The sequence below is a fragment of the Pezoporus flaviventris genome, unplaced genomic scaffold (assembly GCF_033815535.1).
Source record: "Pezoporus flaviventris isolate CSIRO_AGI_PZ_B2104156 unplaced genomic scaffold, CSIRO_AGI_Pfla_v1 ptg000066l, whole genome shotgun sequence".
Classification (NCBI taxonomy): domain Eukaryota; kingdom Metazoa; phylum Chordata; class Aves; order Psittaciformes; family Psittacidae; genus Pezoporus; species Pezoporus flaviventris.
Genome location: NW_026892614.1, coordinates 706,196 through 718,727, shown reverse-complemented (window position 1 = coordinate 718,727; position 12,532 = coordinate 706,196). Strand labels below are relative to the sequence as shown.

At 40.8% G+C, this 12,532-nt stretch overlaps 1 protein-coding gene across 3 annotated transcripts in view; it reads right to left on the bottom strand.

Moving 5' to 3' along the window:
• LRFN2 (leucine rich repeat and fibronectin type III domain containing 2) overlaps positions 1 to 12,532 on the bottom strand; it is a 226,290-nt gene that overhangs the window by 92,973 nt on the left and 120,785 nt on the right. For all 3 annotated transcript variants that reach the window (XM_061470889.1, XM_061470890.1, XM_061470891.1), the window contains one exon: positions 5,973 to 7,365. In XM_061470889.1, coding sequence (XP_061326873.1) covers positions 5,973 to 7,345 — 1,373 coding nt within the window. In that variant the 5' untranslated portion in view covers positions 7,346 to 7,365. The remainder of the gene's footprint in view (positions 1 to 5,972; positions 7,366 to 12,532) is intronic.

Sequence of the window (12,532 nt, the reverse complement as noted above, 5' to 3'; positions counted from 1 at the left end):
TTTCTATGATAGAGCAGGTCTCCTAGAGTTTGCCTCTTCAACCTTAAGTCTAAGTACACTGCTATGACTTAAGTCCAAGTACACTGGTCTTTTTCCATCCCTTTCTCTCTTGGACACTGGTTACTCTTCATGCATGTTTTTTATTCAAATAAGAGGTACTTTTCACTTGTGTGTTTTGTAAACACACTTCTGGTCTTCACCAAAAGTGATGGGTATAATACACATTTATTGTCATCTGTGTGTGTTTAAGGGTGGTTTATATTACAGAAAAGGATGAAAGCTGCTGCATTAAACCCACATATCTCTTAAACATGCCAGAATTTACCTGGCTCTGGCCTTTGCAAATCACTTTGTATTTTTCTAGAGGGATAGTTACAATTATCTTTTCTTCAGAGATTAACTCACAGCGTTAAAGGAAGTGCTGGCCTGAACAGCACTGAGGATTACAGAAACACAGTGTGGTTGAGGCTATAAGGAATCTCTGGAGGTCGTCTCGTCCAGCCCCTCTGCTCAAGCAGGGCCAGACAGATGCAGTTACCAGTACCATATCCAAATGGCTTTTGAATATCTCCAAGAATGGAGACTCTAGCACCTCTCTGGGCCACCTATACCAGTGCTCAGTTACCATTACAGTAAAAAAGTATTTTGTGAGGTTCACATGGAACCTCCTGTGTACCTTTAGATGGTGCCTCTTGTCCTAGCACTGGGCACCACTGAGAAAAGCCTGACTCTCCATCCTTGCATTCTCCCTTCAGATATTTCTGCACATTGATGAGCTCTCCCCTGAGCTTTTTCTTCTCCAGGCTGAACAGTCACAGGTCTCTCAGCCTTTCCTCATATGTGAGGTGCTCCAGTTCCTTAATTATCTTAGTGGCTCTTTGCTGGACTCTTGCCAGTATGCCCATGTCTCCCTTGTACTGAGAAGCCAGAAGAGTACTTCAGGTGTGGCCTCACCAATCCTGAATAGAGAGGAAGGATCGCCTCCTTTGACCTTCTGGCAACACTCCTCCTAATGCAGCCCAGGGTACCATTAGCCTATGGCAAAGGTGCATCACTGGTTCATGTTTAATCTCATGTCCACCAGGACTCCCAGATCTTTTTCTGCAAAGCTCCCAGCATATGTGGTGCATGGGTTTATTCCTCCTCAGTGTTAGGACTTGGGATTTCCTCTTGTTGAATATCATGGGGTTCCTCTAACCGCCAATTTCTCCAGGCTGTTGAGGCCTCTCTGGATGACACTGTTCTATCAGGCACTCCTCACAATTCCGTGCCATCAGCAAACTGCTGAGGGTATACCCTATGCCATCATACAGGACATTAATGAAGATATTAAATAGGATAGGATGTTAAAGAGGTTGTAGAACAGCACTGACTCTTGAGATACACTGCTAGTTACTGGTCTCCAACTAGACTTCATGCCACTCATCACAACTCCCCTGGCTCAGCCACTTGTCTAGTTTTAAATCCATGACACTGCTCATGCAGCCCATACTTCATGAGCTTCTCTACAACAATCTTACAAGACAGTGTTGAAAGCCATAGTGACTTCAAGATAGTCCTCTACTGCTCTCTCACCTCTTCTACCAACCTAGTTATTTCATCATAAAATGTTATCAGGTTTGGGCTGATGACTCTAAATCACCTTCTTGTCCACCACATTCCTGGAAAATATACCCAGGATTAGCTCCTCCATCATCTTCCAGGGATTGGGGGTGAGGCTGCATTGACTGCAGTTCCCTGGGTCCTCCTTCTTGCCTGTTCTGAAGACAGAAGTGATATTTGCTTTCTTCCAGTTCTCAGGATTTTTCCCAAGTGCCATGATTGTTCAAAGTTAATGTCTTCATGCTGACATTAATCAGATCCCTTAACACTCATGGGCACATCCCATTAGTGCCCATGTATATCCAGCTTGCTGGATCAGAGCAACATGAACCATGGCCACATGCACCAAAAAAAAAGACCTTATTATGTGACAGTACTTTAAAAAAAAATAAGTTGCAGTTCTCAGGGATTTTTTTTTTATTTCCACTTCAAAAGGGCTTGCTCTCATAACCTGTGTGTGAACAGAAGACAGAGATAGCAATCTGTTATTTCTGTGGCACCTGCTGGTCATGATGTGGCTTCTTAATGTTTTACCAACAATTGCCATTTTCTCCATCCAGGGTAGCATGGGTTTGAATGTCACAAAGGTGAGTTGGCAAAAGTTAAGGAGAGTGAAGAGGAAAGAGAAATTAAGGAGAGTGAAGAGGAAAGAAAAGTTAAGAATGAATAAGAAACACAAATCAAAAAATAGGAAAAATAAAGAAGAAAAAAAAAACCAACAAAAAAGCAACTTAGACAAAACCAAACCTCAAACCCAAACAACAAAACAAGGTTTCCTCTCACTCTGCCTAGAAAGAGAGGAATCCTGTTTCTGTTCCAGGTGAAACAATATCACTATCTTGACAGCAGGATTACTAAAACCAGTGCATGGAAAAGTCAGAGAGAGCTCACTCACTTGGAGACACATAGGTCAGTAAAGCAATGGTGTTCATCTGCATGTGACAGACAATTCCAGCACAGGCCCCTGTTGTAGGGTCTTTTTTTAATGTGAGCACAGGTCAAAGCAGTTTCTGGAAGTTCTGAGATACTGCTAAGAGTTAAGTGCATGCTCTGTTAAAGAAGGAACATTCGCTACTGCCAGTGGTGTACAAAAGATAATATAGCATGTCACCTCTGAGCAGCCTCTGGTTATTGATCTGGTGCCAGTGTTAGGGGCAGTTGCTGTCTGTGCAAGTTGATATTGATCAACCTGCCTCTCTGAGACATGAGCACAAGCTATCACTCCCTTTCCTCCAGCTTCTCCTTCTCCCTCTCAGAAGCCATGCAGAACAGAGTGCTGATCCAGGACTGCGCTCATTTGATCGGTATCAGAAACTTGCATCCTGGATCTACTGAAAGAGATAAAGACCTGCTGCTAACTTCAGCAATGGCCTTGAGACAGCAAATACAAGTGAAGGTCAGATAGTGGAAGCAGAAAAACTGTGCTCCTCTTGCTAATCCTCATTATGCTATATCTAAAGCCAAACTTCAGATTATTTCAGATCAGTGAAATCAAGAGGCCTAACAGACAATGCTTGTCACTGCACCTCTGAATTTTCATAGGGCAAATCTCACCCTACTGAGGTCCCCATTCTACCATCTGCAGCTTCTACAAGTGGAAGATCACAGCTGGGTAGAAGCAGGAATGGGACTGGTGTCCTGGGTAATGATCAGGAAAGATGTTAACAACAATAGGGAGGGAAGAACTTTCACTCTTTCATTGTGAGTACAACATTAATAAAAAAAGTCTTGTCTTCTGTGCATACATTTTTTACTAGTGAAGCAGGATTCCTTCAAACTGAGCACAGCCAGTGTGCCTCAGTCCTGACATAGTGACAAATCTTAACATTAAGTGCCCATCAGCTAAGCAGCATCTCATTCCATATAGCACATACACAGCAATTTATAGAGCAGAGCACTCTAGAAATCCTTTTCCCTTAGGTTTTTCTACATGCTCATTGCAGTGATATGCATCTGACCAATTAAAGCAAAACAGCTTTAGGTAATTAACTCTAAGGGGTGAGTGGTTCCCTGACTGAAAGTCACAGGAGCTGGTTTTGATATTATGAGTACCATTGATTAACTCTCAGACACTGGACAATTCACTTCATCTTTCAATGCTTCATTTTTGCCCAGTGCAAAATATAGAGAAAAAAAAAAAAATCTGTTTTCTTTGGTGAAGTGCTTTTGAGAGCTGTGAATGTAAAGAGCTATGCATCATCAGTGAATCCTCAAAAAGGCCTGATGAAAGACTTACGGAAATATCACTGTTTTTCTCATTGTGTTCTTGGAAAACTGAGCCACAACCAAGTAAAGCAACAAAGGGCCAAAACCTCACTGAGAGGTGGCAGTGGGGACTGGATAAGAATTTAGGGTTGCCTGACACCTTGACAGCCACTTGTTCCTCCAGACCAGGCTGGCAAGATGGCATCTTTCTCTCATTTTTTTGCCCATGGCATTCAATTCTCACCCCTCCACCTACTAGATTGAATGTCTTCACTTCTGCATTGTTTTGTTTTGTTCACCCGGGCCATCCTCCTTCTCAACAAATCAACACGACTAGCCACTTTCAACACCTGACAGCTTCTGCATTTTGTTTGCAGATATTCCTGCTCTCTGGGCCAAATTCACTATACAGTGTCATATGACTATACACAACCTTCAGAATATTTTTTCACACTTTGACTGGGCTCAGGATCTTAAATAGCATTGAGCTTTTGCCAAAAGCTTTGCCTCAGGAAAACCTGACACTGTCAAATTTTCTTTCATTCTATTCCTAGTACTTTATTATTACTTATCTTATCCTTTCATTCTACCTAACTCCACATAGTTGGAAGTCCCAGAGCTAACACATATTAGTTCCTCTGTATCTCAGCCAGAGCAAGGCAAATAATTCCCACCTGCTAATTGATTTGTTACAGCATATTTTGATAATTGAGGAATGAAAGTTAACATAACTGAAATTCTCAGATTATTTCATATTTGAATAAATAGCCTTTAAAAAGAATGTTCTTTGGACTTTCATGTCAATATTCCCACTTTTGGCAAAGAGATAGTTTGGAGTAGGTAAATAAATCACTTTATTATTTCTGTTCTAAAGCTGATTGACACAAAAGCATTGCTAGAACAAAATTTTCTCTATGTAAACTAAGCAGTTCTGAAAGAAATAATTATATTTCACTGTGAGTTAAAAACATCACTCGAACATTTACTACCTCTCTTTTTGACTAGTGCCTCAGCTCTCACTCCAGGTGGTAAAAGGACAGAGTAGCCCGTAGGGCAGCAGACTACTGAGGAAATCATCAGATTTGACTATGTTTTGGCTAGAATTTGTTCTCAAATTAGAGTCAAAACTCAAATCCCATTATTCCTTTACCAGATCCAGTTTTTCTCCGCTGGCTTCAGGATGCAATTCTTGCTTTTACTTTGCCATGAGATTCTTCTGCTGGTAGCTCACACATAGCCATGTAGACTTCAGCTCAATGCATCTGATACTGCTGTCTTTGCAATAAAAAAGGCAGGAAAGTGTGGTTTCCAGGGATTCATCACTATCATGAACATACTATGTCAATCATTCTTCCAAGACAGAAGGAAAAAGCAGCAACACTGCTTTCCTGTACTGTTCCCACCCATTTTTAGTCCCTAAAATGTATTGCTTCTTCTCTGCAAAACCAACTCTTGCTTTACATCATTAAAAGTCAGTTGAGTTGTATAACTGGAGAAACATAATGAACATTCAGGGATTGCTTTTGAAATTATCTCTATCTCTCCTTGCACTTAATATGGTATAAAACATTAAATACCTCAAAGTTGTCTGCCATTACAGCTGTGTGAAACAGATGTCAGTAGAGTAAGAATTAGTTCTTTCATATAGGTGAAAAATCTCTTGCTAACAACCCAAAATCTTGAATCATGGAATAATTGGAGCCTGAGTTATGGGTAGACAGCACAAACTTCCTCCCACATTGCTTCCCCTCTCAGTAGTATGTTTCAATCCCACCTACAGGAGGTGGAAAGGGAAACTTCTGACTTCTAGCCTGTCAAGTTTTTCTTTCTTTGTTAAGCCTCTTAAGGAGACTACCAAGTGTGATATTATTTTTTCCTAAATGGGAAATTTTACTGAAAACAGCTGTTGTTAAAGAATGAATACTACAGAAATACGTAATATATGACTTACAAGGGGGATGAACAGACCAACAGATAAACTGAAAGATCCAGTGCAAATTTATCAGACACCACTAATGCCACACTGCATACTATAATGGTGACAGTGTTACCTCAAAGTCAAATCAGTGACCTGAGAGTAGAAGGTCTGAGAGTATAAGAGAGTGAGAACACCCTGCTTTCTGCTCCCTGCCATCATCAGAGGACCAAACAGCAATTGCATTTACCTGTAGATTAGGACTTCATCATCTGAGCAGTTATACTGCAGTTGATACATTTTTACCCGAGGGGCTGACTTGCTCACTGTCCACTTGACCAAAGCTGAGGTAGTGGTCACATCTGACACCAGAACAGCCCTTTCTGGTGGACCTTTTGTTTCGCCACGATTAGACTTGCTGGAGCTGGTGATGTCTGAGAGCCTGGATTTTGGTGGGGCTGCTCGGCCTGTGCTGTTGCTGAGATGGGGGAGCTGAACAATTGAGAGTTCAATTGTTGCAGTGGACTCTCCAGCAGCATTGGCTGCTATGCATGTGAAAGTCCCATAATCCTTAGAGGTGGTGATGAAGATATCTAAGGTGCCATTGTCATAGACAGCTGTCCTCGAAGAGTTCCCAATGAGGTGGTCATCAGGTGCCACCCAATGAATGATAGGGGTGGGATCCCCAATGGCTTTGCATTTCAGTGTGGCAGTCTGCCCTTCTAAAACCAGCAGCTTATGAGTATGTTGTGTAATTAGAGGAGGCTCACAAACAAATTCTTCCTCCCGTACGTACCAGAAGTACCTTCCTTTTAGACCTGGAGGAGAAGCACAAGTTTCCATATCATCATCTCTGTCAAGTCGCCTTAACCACAGCAGCTCACAGTTGCAATGCAGAGGGTTGCCCCCAAAGCTGAGAGACAAAGGTGGAGAAAACGGGGTAACAGCTAACGGAATTACTTGAGATCTGGCAAATATAGGGTCAGGGGGCAGTTTCTGAAGTCTGTTGGATGTTAGATCCAATCTGGCCAATTTCTGAAGATCTGCAAAAGTCCCTTCTGTAATATAATCAATCAGGTTATGATCTAAACTGAGCTGGTGCAAGTTTATCATCTTCCTTATAGATTCCCAGGGAATGTTTCTAAGGTTATTGTAGGAAAGGTCTAAGTCTTCCAATGTCAGCAAAAAATCTTCAAAGGCTTCATCAGAAATGCTGCTTAGCTGGTTGTTGTTTAAAATCAAATGTTGAAGGTTAATTAAGCCTCTCAAAATATCCTCTCCAATGTCAGGTAGCCTGTTGCTGTCAAGATGTAAAGACCGAAGGCTCTCCAAGTCAGTGAAAGAGTAGGGCTGTATGTAACTGATGGTGTTTCTTGACAAAGTAAGGTCAACCAGTCCAGACATATTAGCAAAATCCTGTCGGCTGATATTAATAATAAAGTTGCCCCCAAGGCGGAGTTCAACAGTCCTTCGATCTATGTCTAGTGGTACAAATAAGAGACCCTTAGAGGGACACAAAGTCCCCAGTGACTCAGAGAGGTTCTGGCAGACACAATATTTGGGACAAGCATTGACCATGACAGCCATTCCGAACACCAGGATGCTGCAGAGCAATTTTTCCATGGTGAATCACGCAACAGTACCTGCAAGAAATGAAAAGAGTTACAAGGAACATCAGCAATATGATAAAACTACCTTCCCTTTTCTGTTTTATCTAACATCTACCTCCAGAGAAACTTCACAGTGCCTCCTCTCAGGAGTCAGGACTCTGGGATGGGAAGGCTAAGTGTTAGAGCTATATGCTTCTCCATATAATGCATTTCTTTCTAAAACAAAAAACAAAAACAAAAACAAAGAAAAAAAAAGGAAAAAGAAAAAAAAAAAGAAAAAGTGGGTTTGGTTCCAAATCTGAATGGCAAAGGAATTGTTAGTGTTTACATCTGGTAACAGGGCCTTGTGACTACCTATTTTCTACTTACAGTTTTAGAATTCTTATTGGGTAGCTGGTAGAGGACAAATCCTGCTGTCAGATTGCATGGCTTACTTAAAACCCTGACAGATTTAATTTGGAATAATGCCTGCTTCTTTGACGGTAGAAGCTGTCTTATTGTAATTACATACTGCTGCATAATAACGTGGAATTAGTCTGAAGGTTGAAAGAGCTGATTTTATGAACAAAAATAACTGCATATTTACCTTTCAGTAATGTGGTTAGTAACGACCATGTAATTATCTGGCCAGTACTGGGGTGAGTCAGTTCACCTGCATCCTCATAATAAAATTCATGATAGTCAGCATAGGAAGCACAAATATTTGCATAATCACCTGGATTTACCCTGTTCTCAGGCAACCTATACATCATTTAGCTCCAAAGAGAAGGGATGCAGGGGAAACCTGTGTTACCTCAGTCTCCTGGCAAGCCTTCTGATGGCTTCATGCTCTTATGCTGCAACCCTTTCTGTTTGTTGTGATGCCAGTGAAGCTTTCGCCTGTGTCCATGGCCCCACCTTGTGTCCTGCCTATTTCCCTTTGCATATTTTCATCTCCCTTTTCAGCTCTCATGCTTTTTTCAGCTAAAGCTGTAAGATATGTGTCTTTGAAGAATAAACAAAATGTATTTACAGGCTGACTTGGAGGGTCAATTGTGGCTGGGGGAAGCTGCAGCCCTAGTTCAGGTTTGGGAATACCTTACATAGGTTTGCTGACAAGCTTCCCACATGGGCAGAACATAGGTAAATTTGTTTTCTTTCTTTCTTTCCCTTGCCTGAACCCTGCTACCAAGGAAGGCTGAGGAATCAGCAGATCACTCTCCTCTAACCCTCATTCTCAAGGAGCAGGTTGACAGCTATATTTTTGAGAGGGATCCAAGATGGTGTGGTCTAATCTCCAAGCCCCTCGCTTGTGGCAGTAGTTACAGGCACAATTCAGGCTACAATTTCTAACGTTGACATTCTACCTCTATTTAACCCTCACCATATAACCACTGTCCTCTATCTTGGGCAAATGCAGGTGCTCATAAGTTTCTGGCACTTGTGTTTCAAGAACAGTCATGGCATAATAGGAGATGCGAATGAGATGGGACACCCTCATGCTTCATCAATTGCCCCTTTAATGCCAAGCAGTAGATGGCAGTCACCTATGCCTAATCTGGTTCTCTTACTGCTGTTCACATGAAAGGCTCACACACAGTGTCACATAATGACTTCAATAATTAGTACTATGAGGCCACTCAAACTTTAGCAAACATATGACACAAGAAACACATTTCACAAAGAAGTCACATTGCAATTATTTACACTTCATCACACAGCTAAAATGACAGTTACACAGATGCATTATAATAATTGAAAGAAATTATAAAAATTAGTTATTAATCTCCCAGTAACACACCAAACACAAAATCTATCACTTCAGTAATTTTTTTTCAAATCTTTAAACAGGTCTTGCTGCACTTCCCTGTGAAAGGAACAAAACCTAAGCCTCTGTGTTTGGGGCTCTGCCCAAATGTGGATGATTGCTTTCCTGGAATGGTGGTCTGGTTTCCCTTCTATAGAATATCTAATATGACTCAAACAAGAAGCTGTAAAAATGCAAGATGTTGTAAGAGGCCTTGGGTGATCTGATTTAGCGTAGTCCCTGCCCATGGCAGGGGGGTTGGAACCAGATGATCTTCAGGTCCCTTCCAACCCTAATTATTCTATGATTCTAAGTGCTGAACTATGCACAGTGTGTTCTTTATGGCAAGGTTTTTCTATATGGTGTGATGTTAGTAATTATGTACTGTTACTACTATTTCATAGGAGAGGAAAGGACTGAAGCATCTGTGTTTGCTGAACTCTGCAAGCAAGATGAAAGTGAGATACTTTTAAAAAGGACAGCTTGAGAAGAGTAATCTTACCTTCAGTAGCAAATAAAAGGCTACTGAGTAAAACGTTTGGAGATTATCAAGTATGTTATTGATGCAAATCTGTGGCATACTTTGCAAAGAGCTATAAATATCAATTGGTAGTTTACTAACAGGCAATTGGCTTTTTGAATCTTAATTATAATTGTCTTCTGCAGCTTTAATTTAATTTATTACCCTACCAGCTGAAACGATAAACAAAACCACTTTAAAAGGGAGAGAAATAGATACAGTTAATTAGTAATAAGCCCTTTCATAGCTTCTCCCTTATCTACATTCGCACCCTCTGAATATCTATTCAAAAATTTGAATACACACTTATGAGAGCAGTGACTCCTTTAAGTGTCTCAGTTCTCTAACCACATTTTTTTCCGGATGCTGTTAAATATCACAGTGCTTTGGGGGGATGGTTGACTCTAAGCATCAGAGTAAAAGGCGTTTGTGAAAAAAAAATGGGGGGAGGAACAGAAGTTAATTACAGAAAATAGGGACTGCAACACCAAAGGAGGCTGTGAAGCAGGAGGTCTAAATGGCAAAGCAAACTCTGATGTGGAGACCATCTGTGGATGGATTGAGAGCACATCATCTGTCTTTTGAGGGCTTGCCTGTGTGCGCGAGACAGAGAGCGCAATATGCGTTTTTTACCAGAAGGAAGACAAATCAGTAACAACCACACTAGAAATACCATGGGTGCTGTCATTCCAGTTACTGAATGCATTTGAAAGTATTAATGTAAATATTGTTTGTCTACAGAAGACATTTCTAGACTTTGTAATCTTTTGCTGACATTGGTATTTAAAGTTTCTGAGCCTTGGGTTTCTTTAAAATGTAATCCCGAAGTGAACAGTTCACAACACACCGAGTAGGGTACAAACACAAAGCACGACCTATCGGAAGTTGGAGAGAACAGAGGAGGACTGGGCTCCTGAAGAAGAACATCTGGGGTTTCAATAGGGCAGCTGGTTTTCCTTCTTTTCTCCAGACAGACAAAGCATCTGGGCCATAGGTGAGGTAAGAATTCTTCACAGTTATAGTAAGACCTTCTAAAATCCAGGGTCTCCTACAGAGCCATGGTAGTTGCTTGTTGCCAAGAGGATAGATGTAAAATAAAAATTGTTTCGATTTCAGTTCTGGTAACTTTCATACAAGACAGAAAATAAAGTGTCAAGTTTAGGGTCTGGTTTTGCTGACCAGTTTGCTCACCTTGTTCCCAAAATCTCTTGTGACCTGCAATACCAAGCATTTTATGGGCTGCAAGAGGTAGCCTGGTGATAAGCTCACCATTCTGATTTACATTTTAACGGTATGTATCTATAAATAAAGATTTCTCACAGCAAGTCAGTAAATCTGGCAGAGTTCCTATGTCAGACCAAGATGAAGGATAGCCCCTTTAGTCCTCTTACAACATGGAATGCTATGAATTAATATGTGCAGAAGTCCTAAACCTTGGTGTTTTGTATTCAAATGTTCCTCATAAAGATACAAGTTCTGTGATTTGGTATCTCATTGCATCAATGTCTCTGAGGCCTTTTTTAATTCTATATTCATTGAGCTTTGCATATAAATTCCAATAACCTTTGCATACCAAAGCACCAAGTACAAGGTAATTGTCAGACAAATAAGCTATAGCTGCAGCATACAGTCTGGGGAAAATAAAAGACACACACAAATTTAAGAGGTGAATAGTGGCTCTGATTCTACTGTGTCTAGGTGCTCTGGGACCCAACTTCCCAGGCCTGAATTAATGTACTTCAGTTTTGTAGGTACTGTGGAAGAATTGTATTTTCTTTCCTGGAAGCTGTCTTTTTCCTTTTACTTTTAACCTTCTCTTACGTCCGTTTTCAATGAAACCTCCATGACTGGGAAATCCAGCCCTCAGCTACAAAACTTAGAGGACTGCAGGGATGGGTGAAGTTCTGTGCATATTCTCTGAAACAGTTTAATCTACAATGGGCAAATAGGATGGGACAAAAATTGTTCCTTAATCCTCTATATTGTCAAAAATTCTGTGGGAAAGTTTCATGTTCTCTGGCATAAACTACCTAATCCATGCAGGTAGCTTATGCCTAACTCAGCAAGCAATGCCAATGGCATAAGAAAAATAAATGTTTCAGCTTCTGAATCTGTTCTCAGTACTACATACATTGAAATATGGGTTGTGTGTTAAATCACTGCTAGTCCTGTGAACATCTGGGAGACTGTTCAGGTGTTTAAACAGTTATGTATCTACGTGCTTCCAGGCTCAAACTCATGGTAACTGACATTACTTTTGTTTAGCCTTTGCCTTTTGTGTTTCTGAACTCCTTGGGGGTAAAGCTGCTTGTCATCAGGTATACATATGTACAGTGCAACTTAGATTTTGGCTGGGCCTTTTTAGGAGCTAGTTGTGTTGAAAACAATACTCTAACATTCGAAATGCTTGCTTTATCCAGCCACTATATATTTTATAAATCATAGAGGGGGAACATTTAGCACATATTTCTCCAGGTATCTGTGGCTGTCTTTACTAAGCTCCACTCATGTTAATTTGACTGATATTACTTCCATAGTAACAGACAGAAAAAGGAACTCTGGGTGAACTGTAAGTGCCCTTTGTACAACTTTTTCTTGAATACTGCATCCATAGCAAGAATGCAACCCAAAACCATGTTACTACCCCTGTACCATCATGAAGATCATCCAAATGCTGTTCTGGTTTTGCGTTTCCAGGAAGTTAGGGTTCTGTCTCATCTGCTTTGTGCTCCTCAGCCCTTGAAACAGTCTTAGTTTGGTAATACTTAAGGAAAGCTAGGCTAACGAGGTGTATGCCTCCAAATCAAATTGACTCACAGGATGATCTTAAATGTAAGAATATTTCTGTGATGGTTGCAGTCTTTAAAGAACTGGTTGTAACTAGGTCCAGAACA